The sequence below is a fragment of the Bos mutus genome, chromosome 8 (genome assembly GCF_027580195.1).
Source record: "Bos mutus isolate GX-2022 chromosome 8, NWIPB_WYAK_1.1, whole genome shotgun sequence".
NCBI classification, from domain to species: domain Eukaryota; kingdom Metazoa; phylum Chordata; class Mammalia; order Artiodactyla; family Bovidae; genus Bos; species Bos mutus.
Window position 1 is genome coordinate 110,323,641 of NC_091624.1, and position 16,923 is coordinate 110,340,563.

The 16,923-nt window shown below is 50.8% G+C and overlaps 1 protein-coding gene across 1 annotated transcript in view; it reads right to left on the reverse strand.

The window, feature by feature from the left end:
- Positions 1 to 4,003: 4,003 nt before the first annotated feature.
- PALLD (palladin, cytoskeletal associated protein) overlaps positions 4,004 to 16,923 on the reverse strand; it is a 364,323-nt gene continuing 351,403 nt past the window's right edge. The window contains 6 exon segments of the mRNA XM_070376055.1: positions 4,004 to 5,883; positions 6,960 to 7,093; positions 7,442 to 7,607; positions 9,586 to 9,793; positions 13,627 to 13,759; positions 15,250 to 15,344. Coding sequence (XP_070232156.1) covers positions 5,711 to 5,883; positions 6,960 to 7,093; positions 7,442 to 7,607; positions 9,586 to 9,793; positions 13,627 to 13,759; positions 15,250 to 15,344 — 909 coding nt within the window. The 3' untranslated portion in view covers positions 4,004 to 5,710.

Below are 16,923 nucleotides of genomic sequence, written 5' to 3' on the forward strand. Positions count from 1 at the left end.
TCTAAACGTAAGACCGGAAACTATAAAACTCCTAGAGTAGAACACAGGCAAAACACTCTCCGACATACATCACAGCAGGATCCTCTATGACCCATCTCCCAGAATATTGGAAATAAAAGCAAAAATAAATGGGACCTAATTAAAATTAAAAGCTCCTGCACAATAAAGGAAACTATAAGCAAGGTGAAAAGACAGCCTTCAGAATGGGAGAAAATAATAGCAAATGAAGCAACTGACAAAGAATTAATCTCAAAAATATACAAGCAACTCCTGTAGTTCAATTCCAGAAAAATAAACGACCCAATCAAAAAATGGGCCAAAGAACTAAACAGACATTTCTCCAAAGAAAACATAAAGATGGCTAACAAACACATGAAAAGATGTCAAGATCACTCATTATCAGAGAAATGCAAATCAAAACCACAATGAGGTACCATTTCACGCCAGTCAGAATGGCTGTGATCCAAAAGTCTACAAGCAATAAATGCTGGAGAGGGTGTGGAGAAAAGGGAACTCTCTTACAGTGTTGGTGGGAATGCAAACTAGTACAGCCACTATGGAGAAGAGTGTGGAGATTCCCTAAAAAACTGGAAATAGAACTGCCATAAGACCCAGCAATTCCACTGCTGGGCATACACACTGAGGAAACCAGAAGTGAAAGAGACACGTGTACCCCAATGTTCATCACAGCACTGTTTATAATAGCCAGGACATGGAAGCAACCTAGATGTCCATCAGCAGATGAATGGATAAGAAAGCTGTGGTACATATACACAATGGAGTATTACTCAGCCATTAAAAAGAATACATTTGAATCAGTTCTAATGAGGTGGATGAAACTGGAGCCTATTTTACAGAGTGAAGTAAGCCAGAAAGAAAAACACCAATACAGTATACTAATGCATATATATGGAATTTAGAAAGATGGTAACGATAACCCTGTATGTGAGACAGCAAAAGAGACACAGATGTATAGAACCATCTTTTGGACTCTGTGGGAGAGGGCAAGGGTGGGATGATTTGGGAGAATGGCATTGAAACATGTAGAGTATCATATGTGAAACGAATCGCCAGTCCAGGTTCGATGCACGATACTGGATGCTTGGGGCTGGTGCACTGGGATGACCCAGAGGGATGGTATGGGGAGGGAGTTGGGAGGGGGCTTCAGGATTGGGAACCCATGGCGGATTCATGTTGATGTATGGTAAAACCAATACAATAATGTAAAGTAATTAGCCTCCAATTAAAATTAATTTATATTATATAAAAAAAGCAGTAGTGTGTTGAGTCAGGTTTCCTTGTGCTCTAGGGTGGGCCCATGTTGAACATTGTATGAGTCATGTTTCTATGTTCCTGGGAACCAGAAAATCTGTCTCCACCCTGTACTTTCCCTTTGGTAGCCCTATGCTTCCTTTTGAAGTCCGTGAGGTTGTCTGTCTTTTGGAAATGAGTCCTTTCGTACCACATCTCGATTCCATGTCAAATGGATACATCAGAGCCTTTGGTCCCTGTGTCCCTTCCTTCACTATGTACGCTCATGTCTGCTCTCCTCCCTGTGGCCTGAAGTTGCACAGTGTTTTCCTGTTCATGGCTGAGTCGTATTACAGTGTGCATACGTCCTCTATCTTCTGTACCTGTTCATGTGGATGGATACAGACTTTTCTTCAGGGAAAAGTCCCTTCCTGGGTTTTCAGTGAGAGTGCAGTGTGCTGGAAGAAGCACCCAAAGCCTGTGTGTCTTTATCTGGTCGTGTTCTGGCATGGGTTGTTAGAGAGTTTTGAATAGGGTTTCCACGTTCTGTAGAGTTGACACAGGAGGGTTTCACTTAGGATCCTGCAGATCTTATGAATTTGATTTGCCCAACAGCATCTTTTTTTTAACGTTGTAGTTCCCCCAAACTGCCACAAGGCGGCAGCATTTCTTCATGCCCCACTTTTTTTTTTTTTTTTTTTTGCCCCGGTAATTACGTCCATCTTTTATATTGGAATAGAGTTGGTCTCCAATGTTGTTTCTCCTAGGTGTATAGGAACTTGATTTTGGTATACAGACACATACATTATTGTTTTTGGAGTTCTAATTCCCACATATGTATTACAACAGGTTTAGTAGAGTTCTGTTTGCAATTTGGTAGGTCCTTTGTGATTATTTGTTGGATATATGTTACTTTGCATAGGTTTATCTTTTTTTAAATCAGTTTGGTTTTACATACCTGTAAGTTTGCTCTGTTTTGTAAATTAGTTCGTTTGTCTGAATTCATAAACTGTATGTTCCAGTGCTGTTGTATGATAGCAGTCTTTGACTTCACCAAGTATGGTGCTATCTCGGTCTATTCACCATGCGTCTGTTTCACAGCTGACTAGTGTCCCAGTGAGTAGTTGTACCATGAAGTCTTTGTTTTTCTCGGGGTGGACAGTCTGGTGGATTCTATGTCTTGAGTGTTTTCAATAGCAGTGCTGAGAAAATGGGGTAGAAATGTCATTTCGGATGATGACTCTCTCTGGGTGCCAGCACAGGAGTGGAGTTCCCGGATCCTGTACCTGTCTCTAGTTTTTCAAAGACCCTCCATGCTCTTCTCACTGTGGCTGCACCCATTCCCCCCTCCCCCTCCACCACCACCCCTGGAATAGAGGACGAGTCCCCTCTCCGTGTCAGAGGGCCATGCTGGCCTGCCCTGTGAGGTGACCCCTCACTGGACTTCGGATTTGCCTTTCTCTCGTGATGAATGTTGCTGAGCATGTTTTCATGGGCCTTTTGGTCATGTGTATGCTTCCTTTGGGAAATCTAGACATAAATGCCTATATTCATGTGTTTTTTACAGAGCAGCAACAGATATGTATATGTCAATCCCAATCTCTAAATTCCTCCCACCCTCCTCCATTCCCCCTTGGTATCCATACCCGTGTTCTCCACCTGTTTCTATTTCAGGTTGGAAGTAAGGTTACCTATGTAATTTTTTAGCTTTCCCATGTACACGTTAGTATGGTATTTGTGTTCTGACTTTCTTCACTCATTATATGGCACTCTCTAGGCCCACCTAAGTCTCTACAAACAGCAGTTTCATTCCCGACCATCTTTCAGTCTGTGCCCTTCTCCGCTGGCTGGCTCTTCGGTTTCCTGTGGCCTGGACGAGTGTGCAGCCTTGTAAGGATTTCTGTGTTTATACTCGTAACTCTGGTGACAGAAATGCTCATTTGCTTTCAAAGCTGAGTGAGTCTGGTGCTGGACTCACAGTTGAATAGCTGGGGTCCTGACGAGGCGTCCACACCCTTCACTCCCCAGGGAGCAGCTCGGGGTCAGTCCCCTTGATGTGGGTCACTGTGCCAGGCGGTGGGGTTCACTGTGGGGCTGACGTGGGTTTCCCCATTCACCCGAGGTCACTTTAGAGGAAACTTTTGTGTGTGTAGCAGTAGATCTGGTGTGCCTGTGGGGAGGAGTGTGTTCAGCATCTTGTATTGACATCTTGAGCCACAGCGCCCTGCACTTAGTTCCTGAGAAAGGTGATGGTTAAATGGTGCGAAGGTGCTCCCTGTGGGGTCACAGAAACCGGTGTCACGCACGTATCAGGTAAAGTGCTGAGGTGGGCGTGGTTTCGAGAGGGCTCCCAAGACCCCTCGTGGGTGCACCCACCTTGCCTCTCCCCGACACCACATCCAGGCTCTGTGTGGATGGGACTTTGCAGTCCCCGCAGCTGGTGGCCCCTTGAAGCACGGGTTCTCCCAACAAGAGTTAGTGTGTGTGAAGACGTGTGCCGAGGGTCTTGGTGCTGGGCTTGGGGACGGACGGGCTGCCATGCCAAGGGGTGCGGGTGGCCCGTGGGAGCTGAGCGCCCCTCGCTGACAGGCCCTGTGAGCCCTGTCCAGTGGCCGCGTGGAGTCGGAGCCCGTTCCGGTCTCCTGCACCCAGGAGAGCGTGCAGTGCAGTTATCAGTGGGTCTAGTCTGCACGGGTTCATCAAGGCTGTGAGAGAGACTGGAAACTGAGCATGCGCTTCACAAAACTGCAGCTCTTATTTGTTAAATATTTATTGTTGTTAAATCCACATTACACCAGCACAACAACCCAAAGTAGTAGGATAGTACTTATTGTTTTATAAATACATGAAAGGTGGCAAAATAATGCTGCTTAATCCCAAACCCAGCAAATCAGCAAAACGTCACATTCGGGAAAATTTGGCAAGTATGAGAAGACATCAGTCGTAATTCTGCAAGAGAGAGAGGTCCAGGAGAGCCTCGCGTGCTAGTCTGCCCAGGCTGCGGGCACCGGCGCTCACACTGGGCACGCAGAGCTTGCTTGGTGTGTCTAGAAGAAGTGGAGAGCTGTGCGTGTGAAGCAGTGAAATGGGCTACACGGGCGCACACAGGTACAAAATCGTTCAAAAATACTACATATCGAGTAACTGAGCTAAGAGAGTTTGACATCTTTGTCATAAATAATGAAAGATAAATGTGTTTTGCATAAGGAATACAGTGTGTTCTCTTCATAGCAAAGTACCATTATCATATCATAGCAGGCCCCATTTTCTCGTGTTTAAAGTTGATTGGTTCCGACTTAAAACTGTCAAGTCTGGTCAGAATCCGCTCCGTCCAGCTGACCAGGGTCAGGGGCACTCAGGATGGCCTTGGGATGACTGGGAGCCCAGCACCTTCTTCAGTCAGAGGCCCCATGGCTGCAGGGAAGTGAAATTACGCTCCCACCCGCCGCGCGGGCGCCGTGGGGAACATGCACGCTGGCGCCCACCTGGCTCTAGCTCAGCCCTGTGCCCCCCAGCAGACGAGTGCCCACAGGCTGCCTCCGACCTTGACGACCTCTCCGCTCAGCCCATTACCAACTTGCTCTGTGCATCCCACCTCCGGCTCCGACCCTGCGGTGTCCCGAGGGTCCCCCACCGCTGGAACCCCAACTCCCTGACTTAGGAATGGCAGTGTTGTAGGCGGAATTTGAAGAGAACCAAGGGAAGCCTGGCCTCCACTGGCTCCCGCCCCCCCTGCCTTCTGCGTGGACACCGTCACCGTGCACCCTGCATTTCGCCCTTCTCCCCTCTGCTCCTCCCTAGCCCCTCACCCCCGACACGCCCCGCCTGCCACGGTCACTTGGGTGGTCGAGACGCCCTCTGTGGAATGGTCTGTGATCTGTTTCTGCTTTCCTCAGAGTACGTTACGCATTTCAGCATGTAAGCTCCCTACCAAGGCAACACAAAAGGAAAATACACATTAAAAAAAAGCTAACAATGAAGGTCTTAACTTTGACAGAAACTCAGGATGTTGCTAGAACTGCAGCAAGTGGTTCCTTCGTACGACTTAGTAGAAAACGGTTTGCACAGACAAGGCACTTGCGTGGGTTTCTTGGTCGTGCCCTCCTGCTGTGGGGCCGCCTCCGGGAAGCGCCTCCGCTCACGCTGGGTGGCAGTGCTGAGCCAGTGTTGAAGGCACTTAGGACAACACGGAGCGGGGGCACTTTTCCATGAGGGCTTTGGCTTTTCAGACCCCTTGAAACACAGCGACTCCCGGAGTTTGAATTGGCTGATGAGTGTGAATTCTGTGCAAGGCGTTCGTCTACTGGCGTCGTGTGCACAGCCTCTGTTTTGGTTTACAGGAAGAAAAGGAGAGTTGAGGTGCCCTTTTGTCTCTCGGAGTCGAGGTGCACTTGCGTCCCGCGGCAGGAGGCGGGTCCGGGTGGCACGGTTTGGGTCTGTGCTCCCGCGAGGGCGCTGATCACAGGTCCTCGCTCTCCACCAGGCCGGGGCTCAGCGCCAGCGCGGACGGGCCGGCCTCGGGCTGGAACGCCGCCCGGATGTCCAGGCCCTGGTCGGAGAGCGCGGCGTAGCGGCTGGCCGACGGCCGCACCCGCTTCGGCTTGGCGCTCGGCGGAGGCTGCTGCCACTGGGCTGCAAGACACCCGAGGGTGCACAGGTGAGGGCCGTGATGGGGAGGGCTCTGCCGCGGGGCACGGGGCCTGTGGTGGGGCCAGGCGTGGGCTCGCAGCAAACCCCACATGCCCCCAAGGAGGCCTGAGAGGCCCGCATGGTTCTGCACCTCATGCCCCTGTCACAGAGCTCGTCTACACGGGCTGCGAAGACCGCAGGGGTAACATGGCCAATGCAGCTCACCCGCACCTTGGTACTCGCTGCAGCCTGGGGACTCCTCGGAAATGGCCACTAAGCTTCCTAGCTGCCCTTTTAAGAAATCTTCAAAGCTCACGGGTAGGCATGCCACAGTAGCAACAGTCAGGAATTCTGGATGGACTCGGGAGGGAGCGCTGGCTGAGCTCATAGTTACTGAAGTGTCTCACGGAGGTATTTCTTAATTCAGAAATCAGTTCTGAATTTTTCCTCGGGGTTTACTTGTCACAGAGTGCTACGGTGACTAAGTGCTACTGTCATAGAGGGATACTGACCTAGTCTGTCAATGCAAAAGGGATGATTTTTAAAAATCAGGGACACGTGTACACAAGGAGACACACACACACACACAAGCCTACTGCCACACTACTTCAGACACCACACACACACACACACACACGAAGCGCTCAGCCGTGGGAAATACACCCTGCAGCATCAATGGGCCCCGTTCAGCGTGGGTCCCGACGCTGTGCCGGGTCAGGACACAGGAGGAATGTTAGAGGCGGCCCCGTTAGAGGCACCATGCAGTAACGGGATGGACACGTCTGTGACTATGCCTGAGCCTAGCGTTAGCTCCTAGAGGCGCGGGGGCAGAAAGCACAGCTGGGGAGCCCACGCCAGAGAAACAGGCACATGCGGCACTGCGACACGCAGCGCTTCTGAACGATACTTGGGCACTGTTCTCCTGGCGAGGGTCACTATTACTGTCGGGAAGCTACAAACAGAAAGAGAAAGAGCACGATGAAGTCTCGGAGCGGGAGGCTCTAGGGCCGGGTGGGACAGATCAGAGTCTGCGGTGCGGGCCGGGAGGCCTCGGGCGCCCAGCATGGGGAGGTACTTACTGTACACGTCGAGGCGGGCCGTGCAGGACACAATCCCGGCCTCGTTCTTAGCTGACACCGTGTACCAGCCCGCGTCGTCCTTCGTGGCACCCTGGATGAGCAGGCACACGTAGCCGTGCTGGTCCTGGTGCATGCTGCAGGAGAGGGCCTGCTGTGAGGGCTGCCGGGCTCCTCAGCAGGGCTGCGAGCCGTGGCTCACGGCACCCTGCGCGTCCTGCAGCGGCTGCAGCCACGCCAGCGGGTGAGCATGGAGTGGACGCCTGCAGGCTCTGCCCCGACGCCCCTGGCAGGCGGGTCACCTTCCCGTGTGTGAGGCACAGGGGAGGCCCACAGAGCCTCCACAGGTGGGGCTGGGAGGCCCGCGTGGCCCTTGTACTCTGGGGTGGCCAGCTTCTCCGATCCTGGGGTGGGGCGCCCCACAGGGGTGAGTCCTGCTGCCTCAGGAGCCCCAGACCCGAGGGTGGGCAGGGCCCAGCACTCACCTCACGCGGTCCGTGCTGTGAGTCAGTGACTCGTTCTCCTTCTTCCAGAATATCTGTGGTGGGGGTGCCCCCGACACCCGGCACTCCAACCTCACGGGGTAGCCGTCCGCCACGCCCGTGTTCTGCAGCTTCTCCAGAAAGACCGGTGGCTTGTGCGCTTCCTTAGCTGGAAGACAGGAGACAGGTGTCCTGCCTGGGAGACCCAGGCAGTGCCACGGAGCCTGCAGGTGCCCTCAGCGATGCGGGGCAAGAGGCCCATCCTCCGCCAAGGGAGTCCTTCACCCGGAGGGAGACCGTGCTCACCCCACACCTCCTCTTCCTCTGCTAGGTCGAGGCTGAGAGCCCTGCACCCGCCCCACAGCGCCTGCCTGCGTGGTTTCAGCGGCCTCCTGCAGGCTGGCAGTCGACCAGCAAGGGTGCCTGGCTTCCCTAGTCCGCCGCTGCCCCCGGTGACGCTGAGCCCCGGCGTGCGGGGGCAGATCCACGCGCAGCCTGCCCTGCTGTCTGGGAGGTGCTGAGGCTCTGCAGGACTGTCTGACCTGCTGTCTGGCTCTGCAGGACTTCTAGGTCCTGCTGCAGGGAGACGGGCAACAGCACTGCACGGGGCAGGTGGCGGGGGGGCTTTCACTAGGTGCCTAACGACTAGCAAGATGGGCTGTGCCCTGCAGGTCCCGCTGGCCTCGTGATCACTGTGCAGCTGCCAACACGAGGGAGAGCATCCGGCCTTCTCCCTGCCCTGCTCAGGGACGGACACATCACAGGTAGAGACTCTCCCCCAGACCTGTAAATAATGAGGACCCTGTCTGACCTTAAACTATGCAGGGAGTTAATTTTTACTGGACTTTTTCACCTGAGCTACTCTGGGGGACGCAGGTGGTGGGAGAAGACCTCACTTCGTTTTCTTTCTGGGTCTTTGCTTTCCTAAGAGGATAAAGATGGATGGACCTTCACGTCACAACAGCAGACAGTTGCATTCAGAGGCTGTGCTGGGCAGGGCACGGGGACGCAATGCTTCGTAGGATGTCATCCTTGTGAAATGATTAAGTCCTTAAACTGTGAGCATCACGGCCCATTCTACAGCAGGGACAGTGAGCAGCAGTGATGGGCCGGCCAGAGGACATGGCCAGGAAACGCGGACTGAGCCCTGACTTCTCCCAGAAGTGCCGACGGGGACATCTCGGGCCTGAGGACAGGCATGGTCCACAGAGCCAACTGCACAACAGTGAGCAGCGGGGGCCGGAAGAGGGAGTGGAGCGGAACAGCCCACAGGCTGACCACACTTCTGTGTGCGCGTGTCTCGTTGTCAGGAGCATCCTCATGAGGAGACACTGTCTCTACAAAGAGCTCGGGGCGCTCGGACCTGGAGGAAGACCAGGGATGGGACGGACCCAACTCCACAACCAGGGGAGGATGTTGTCTCCATAGATCCCGCCTCTGGGAAACATGGAAGAAGCCAGCTGCTTTGCTAAAGGTGCTCCTCTGAGGACCAGGCGAGGTAACACACACAGAGCGCTGTGCACAGAGGAGAGATGCAGACACAGCACAGGCTCCCCACACGGCTCCTGGAGGGCTCTGCACGCAGCATGAGGAAGGGACACAACACACTCCCCACTCTTGTTGATTCTCTAAACACTTTCATACACTCATTTTCCTCAGCTAAAGTAAAAAAGTATATCATCCAGGTCTCCTGCGTTGCAGGTGGATTCTTTACCAGCTGAGCTACCAGGGAAGCCCCACTGCTAAGTTAACTTTATAATCCTTATTAGTATATCCTATTTTTCCTATGTTTGCGTTAATGAAAATGATTCGAAATGTTAAATGATGAAGTCACTGTGGCTGACTTAACAAGTGGTGTACATGCAGAACGTGTGTACAAGCCCCACCTCACACACCGCTGGCTCGTGGAGGCTGGGAGGTGCTCTCTGGCCTGAGAAACCCTTGGGGCCCAGGAGGAGAGACACCCGGCAGAGCTGCTCAAAGCCCCTGCTCCGGCCCACTTGCTGATGGGGAGGTGAGACAGGTCTCACTCCAGCCTCTGACTGGCTACTCTGATGAGGCCCGCTATTCTCTCTGCTGAGTGTGAGGCCCACACTGGGGCCCTTGCTGAGTCTCCTCTCGCCCTGAGCGTGTCCTCCCGGGCCTACCTGCGACCACGAGCTCCAGGCAGAAGGAGTTCTGCCCCGCCCGGTTGGTGGCCACGCACGTGTAGATGCCGGCGTCCCGGGCTGAGACGGGCTCGATGACGAGCGAGTGCACGCCGTTCTCCCGCACCAGCATCTTGTGGGCGCTGTCCTGGCGCACTGGCTTGCCGTCCAGCAGCCAGGTGAGATCGGGCGTGGGCAGCCCACTGACCTGAGGCAGAAGGAAAATGCACATGAGTTCCCCCGATGCCACAATGGGTCACTCCATCCACAGGAGACCGGCTCTAGGGTCGGCCCCGGTACTCTTCTCAGCACAGACAGGCTCCCTTCTAAACACCTCCTCCAGGGCAACGCGGAGGACAGTGAGGTGGGGGCCTCAGGGGGTCCGGTGTAGAGTCTGCGCGTCACTGCATGGGGCCCAGGTTCAGTCCTTGGATGGGGAGTTAAGATCATTCTTTAAGAGAAGCAGATTTTTTTTTATACATTCACAGTTCCCTAGGGCTTCCCCGACAGCTCAGCTGGTAAAGACTCTGCCTGCAATGCAGGAAACCCTGGTTTGATTCCTGGATTGTGAAGATCCCCTGGAGAAGGGACAGGCTACCCACTCCAGTATTCTTGGGCTTTCCTGGTGGCTCAGCTGGTAAAGAATCCACCTGCAATGCAGGAGACCTGGGTTTGATCCCTGGGTTGTGAAGATCCCCTGGAGAAGGAAAAGGCTACCCACTCCAGTATTCTGGCCTAGAGAATTCCATGTGGTGTATAGTCATCCATGGGGTTGCAAAGATTCTGACATGACTGAGCGACTTTCACTTTTACATATAAAACTAAAATTAATAATAACCCCTTGGTATCACCTGATTAAAATAAAAAAATTTTCCCTTTTGACTCTGTATATGTATATTTATGTTTGTATTCATTTTCGTTCTGTAACTAAAATGTCATTTTAGAGGTGGTCTGTGTGAATTCTTACAGACCCACGATAAATACACGCATATAAACATACACATTGACATCTGCATACTTACACTGTGGAAAGAATTATGTAGCAAATGATGCAGCTGACAAGGGATTCATCTCCAAAATTTACAAATGGCTCATGAGGCTCAGTATCAGAAAATGGATAGAAGATCTAAACAGACATTTCCCCAAAGAAGACATACAGGAGGCCAAGAGGCACATGAAGAGATGCTCAACATCACTAAATATACTACAGAAATTAAAACTAAACTATTAGAGAAAGGCAAATAAAAGATATGAGGTGTTACCTCACATCAGTCAAAATGGCCACTATCAAAAAGCCTACAGACAATAAATACAAGGGTGGGGTTAGGAAAAGGGGACCCTCCTAAGGTGCTGTGCTGGTGGGATGTCATGGTAATAGCCCCTGCAGAGAACTGTAAGGAAGCATCTTTAAAGTGTTCAAGTAGAGCCACCACATGATCCAGCAGTCCACTCCTAAGAGTATATGTGGAAAAAAGAATGAAAAAAAAAAAAAAAAAACAAACAGAATTCCAAGTGCATGTAATAGTGCACTGCAGCACTATTTACAACAGCCAGGACATGGAGGAAACCTAGCCATCCGACAACAGGCGAGTGGGTGACGGGTCAGGGCATGGAGGAGACCTAGCCATCCCACGACAGGTGAGTGGGTGACGGGTCAGGGCACGGAGGAGACCCAGCCATCCCACGACAGGCGAGTGGGTGACGGGTCAGGGCATGGAGGAGACCCAGCCATCCCACGACAGGCGAGTGGGTGACGGGCCAGGGCATGGAGGAGACCTAGCCATCCGACGACAGGCGAGTGGGTGACTGGCCAGGGCATGGAGGAGACCTAGCCATCTGACGACAGGCAAGTGGGTGGCAGATGTTCATGAACAATGGAATATCACTCAGCCATAAAAAGGAATAAAACTGGGTCATTTGTAGAGATGAGGATGAAACTATACAGTTTATATACAGTCTATTATACAGAGTGAAGTCAGAAAGAGAAAAACAAATACTGTATATTAATGCATATATATATAAAAAACATAAATATAGAATCTAGAAAAAGAGTACTGATAAGCCTATCTGCAGGGCAGGAACAGAGATACAGGATGCAGAGACTGGACTGTGGACACGGGGAGAGCAAGGAGAGTGTGCGATAGACAAACTGAGAGTAGGATTAACATATACACACGACCACGTGTGAAACAGAGTCGGAGGAAGCTGCTGTAGAGCACAGGGAGCTCAGCTCGGTGCGCCGTGATGACCTAGAGGGGAGGGATGGGGGGCGAGTAGGAGGGAGGCTCAGGAGGGAGGGGGCAAACATGTAGTCACAGCTGAGCCACGCTGTTGCAGGGCAGAAACACAATGCTGTAAAGCCATTATCCTCCAATCATAAAAATAAAATAACAGAAGTGATACATTTGCATGATCAGATATGATTCAGCCATGAAAAAGAAGGAAATAATGCCATTTGCTGTAACCTACCGAGGGATAATCATAGTAAAGTGAAGTAAGTCAGAAAGAGAAAAACAAACACCATGTGGTTATCACTTACAGGTGGAATGTGGGAATGGATACCAATGAACTAATTTACAAAAGTAGAAGAGATGCACAAACTTAGAAAAACAGACTTATGGCTACTAAAGGGGAAAGGTGGGGTGGGAGGGGTAAATTAGGAGGCTGGCACTAACACATACATGTAAATACATAATCAACACAGACCTACTTTATAGCAAGGGAGGTGTACTGAACATTGTGTAAAAAACCTATATATGGAAAAAACCCCAAAGATGAACATTTATAACTGAGTAAGATTCTGTATACCTACAACAAACATGACATTGTACATCCACTTTACTCCAAATACATACATACATATATATATGTTAAAGTTAAAAAAATTAAAGAAGTAATGAGACACAAGTTTTTGGTGGCTTCTTGTAGCACATTTACACTCTAACTTACAGACCCAAAAAAGCACTTCCACTAATGCACTCCAATTTGACACCAGCACTATCCACAACAGCCAGGACAAAGAAGCAACCGTAATGTCCATTGACAGAGGAATGGATAAAGAAGATGTGGTACACATATACAATGGAATACTACTCAGTCATAAAAAGAAGGAAATAAACGTCAGTTGCCATAGCCTGGGTAGATCTAGAGATTGTCATTTTAAGTCGGTCAGAAAGAGAAAGACATATATGATATTGCATATATATATATATATAGAATCTTGAAAAAAATGATACAGACGAACTTATTTATACAGATGAACTTATGTATAAAGCAGATACAGACTTACTGACGTAAATAATGAATTTATGGTTACCACGGGAGAAAGGTAGGGCTATCCAGGTAGCTCTTATGGTAAAGAACCCGCCTGCCAATGCAGGAGACATAAGAAAACTCAGGTTTGATCCCTGGGTCAGAAAGATCCCCTGCAGAAGGAAATGGCAACCTGCTCCAGTATTCTTGCCTGGAGAACCCCATGGACAGAGAAGCCTGGTGGGCTACAGTCCATGGGGGTCGCAAAGACTCAAATACAAGTGAAGTGACTTAGCACCCACACAGCAGGGAGGGGATAAATTGGGAGATTCAGATGGACATATAAACAGCAGTATATTTAAAACAGATAGCCATCAAGGACCTGCTGTATAGCACAGGGAACTACACTCCCTAAATGGGAAAAAAACTTGAAAAGATACATGTGTAACACTGAATCACTTTGCTGTACATCTGAAACTAATACGACATTGTATATCAATTATACCCCAATGTAAAATGAAAATAATAAAAAAATAACTACTCTGGAAAATAAACTCCTGTTAACAATTCTTTTATCCTTTTTAAACATTTCTGTAAGTCCAGAGCAAACTCTCTTAAGCGTCTCACGTTTATGTTCTGTAATTCCAGAGATAACCAGCAGAGGGAGCGCAAATAATTTTATAAAACATTCATACTTCTGAGCTGAAATTTAAACTTAAGGTCAATCAATGGGGCAAAACCAGAGAAGAGAGACACAGCACCGGGGGGAGGTTGGGCGCACGCACTCACCTTGCAGTCCATCCTGCAGAGCCTGCCTTCCTGCACGGTCAGATCCCCGGGCGCCTGCAGGAAGTGCGGGCGGAAGAAGCGCTCCTGGATGGGCTCCCCTTCGTCAGCACTGTCCCTGGACCGTGAGCGCGGCCTTCAGACCAAGAGTCAACATTCGGGAGATGGGGGTGGGGCGGAGCGGAAAGATGATACAGAAAAACAGACCGAGAGACGGCAGGTCATTTCTAGGTAAAACAATTTCCTTACCTGCTTACCTGATCCCTAATCTCAACCGTTTACACCATAAAAAAAGTCCGGAGGCAAAATCTTGTTTCATTTGGGAGTTTAATATAAATTCAATAGTCTGCTAACTGCAGATCTTAATCTGCTATCCTAACCCTTATGACTGGTATAAATCATGAATTGGGAAATGGGAAAAAAAATAGGTTAAAGATAGTTTTAAAATATTTTTAAAGTTGAATGAGAACTGTATGAGAATTAGCAGCTCATTTACTACAAAATATTTTTCAGTATCAATAACTATAACTTTCCACTGTGAGTGAAAGTTTGTAGGAAATCAGAAGTTATTATTTTTTTAAATTAATATATTTCTAATAAAAATTCCTTTTCATATTAACCAGGAAAACAAGTGAATTTTTAGGCAGGTCTAATGCATCCGTTAAAATTGTGTGAATCTCCCAGATTTTGTGTATCTTTCTTGTTTTTGAGTATGTTTCTAGAGGCACCTTTAAGAGTAAAATGATTTAAAGTGATGGCAGGGAAGATGTAATAATCAAAGGGCAAGATGTTCAAACTAATTCTGCCAGTGATCATCAGAAAGTAAGTTATGAAACACTTAACTAGAAAAAGCAAAACAAAAGAAAAATTAGTATAATGGGCTAGAATTATCCACCCTTCAACATAGAGTCCACCTATCAGATCGAGTTTATGAGCACCATGCTCCTCCAGGAAACTGCTTCCCATGTGACCCATGAACAGCTGAAATGTACTGAAGGCCCCAGAAAAGCAGAAGATGGACCTGCTCAGCTGCGAGCCCGAGGCCTGCAGCTGCCTCCCAAACACTGGCAGAGGCCGCGGAGTGTGGACCTGCTTGTTGTTTCTGCTCCTCCTGCAGCTTCTCTGGCGTGCCCTCCCCTGCCTCTGTGGCCCTTCAGGATGCCAGCCCACCTGGAATCCCCTGGCAGGGTCCCCACGCCAGCAGCCCAGTAGCTCCTTTGAAGCCACACCCATCACTGGGCACCACACACCCTGCCCATGTTCGCGTGCCCTGGCAGCTGCGGGTACGGAAAGTGTCCAAAATGTGACCAGTCTGACCTTGAGGTCTGGGTCTCGAGTAAACTTGTGCACTGAGTGACGAGAGCACAAACCTTTAGGCACGAGGTGGTCACAGGCAACCAGAGGCCCGCCTCGAGGGCGGCGGTGAGGGACGCGCGGCCGGGCCTGGGCACACCCGTGGTGACGTGGCTGCCACAGGACATACCTCCTGGCTGGTGTCCCCACCCCAGCCACAGGGAACCCCAGGCTTCCCCGCACATGCCCACTCTGTCGCCCCACAGCGCGGATGGTGCTGGGTTTAGGAGCCAGCAAGACCCCAGCAACGCCCGGGAAGGGCGCAGGGCATACCTTCTGCCGTGAGGGTGTCCGGCCGGCGGGCGGGGGCTGCGGCCTCTCTGGTTCACGGCCTGGACCATCAGCCGCCCCGTGCAGCTGACGCGGCCCTGTGGGGACAGGACCACAGCGGTGAGCGATGCCTGGAGCCAGCGCGGTCTCCTCAGGCCCATGGGCCGTGCCAGCGCCAGCCCCCGCCCACCCCCCGGGACTCCGCATGTGACTCCACATTCATCTGAAACACTTGGATAAGAAGGGCCCCCTTTGATGCTTGGCTCCGCTTTGTTTCATCTAGGATGCCGTTTAAGACGACGACCCCCTATGAATTAACTGTCACTTGCCAAGGTCTCCCGAGCCCATGAACATTCTTCCCATGAAATGAGTGCATTTGAGATTTATGAACCAGAAGCAAATCCCTGAAACGTGAGGGTCAGATGATAAAGGTTAGTTGGATAAGCTATCTAATGAAAAACTGTATTTTATCTTTAAAACATCTTTAATTTGAACTATAGTTGATGGGTCTACAATCACCCTGCCCAACACACCCAATCTCATCTGAAATATAGTGGACTTAACATTAGTTTCAGGTATAAAACATGAGTCAACATTTTTGTTGCTTATACATTTGCAACTGCCTTCTGAGTTCCCCTGGGAGTGGGCTGAGGGGGGAGAGGAAGCTTGAGGGGGACAAGGAAGGAGGTGCCACAGCCGGGTGCAGGGAGGGGCCCTGCACGTCTCCCCACAGCCTGCACGTCAGGCCCCAGGCCCCAGGCCCCAGGCAAGGCACGGACTCACACTAACAGTGCAGACATGAGGGTGAGGAGGCCCCAGGAGGAATAGCTGCCGGGAACACACAGCTCGCGTGGCCCTGAACCATGAGGAAGGCTCCTTCACTGAGGCCACCACACCCCCGGGTACCGTGCAGTGCGCTTTGGGAGGGAACGACTCCCGCCCTGCACCAACTGCGTCTCAGGTTCTGGCCATGTGACAGAAGTGCTCCCATGCTGACCCTGGCACACCCAGGGACTCCCCGACACAGCCTGACATCTGAGAATCACACTGACCCGTCCCATGTGTACTTGAGTAGATGCACGTGCCTAGGAGAGCCTGTTACAGATAGCACAGCTGACGAGTCACCGCGGCTGGTCTAACAGGTGGATGTGGAAGCCCCGTGGTTCTTTCCGGAGCTTGACGACAAGAGCTGTGCGTTCACACAGATAGCACCCCTTGTTCTCAGGACAGGGTTTCCCTACTTTCTGCTCTGCTGCTTCATCACAGGCTCTGGGCCCCCTCAATGCCCTCTGTTCACTTTTAACTGTCTTATTAACACATGAAGGAATAACAGAAGTGAATGTGTGAAGTGAAGCTTGGAAGGAGCCAGGAAACCCTGTAACGCTGAAACAGAGCCCATCAACAAGCCAGTCTTTTGAGTGTTAACTCTGCTGCCCACAGCTCTTCTGTTCCTACCAAGTCCTCGGCTGAAAGCTGACACAAGTCCCGAGTGTGAACTCTGAAGGTGGTTAACCATGAGGAGCACGTGATGCCTGGCAAGGCTGGCTCTTCACCTGCTGTGCAAACAGCATCTGCCTGTCCTGGCTCACAGAGTCTAACTGAGGGCCCAGGGCTCAGGACAGCCAGCCACTTGGACACACAGCACAGCTGGAGAAAGCACAAACCACCACGGCCATT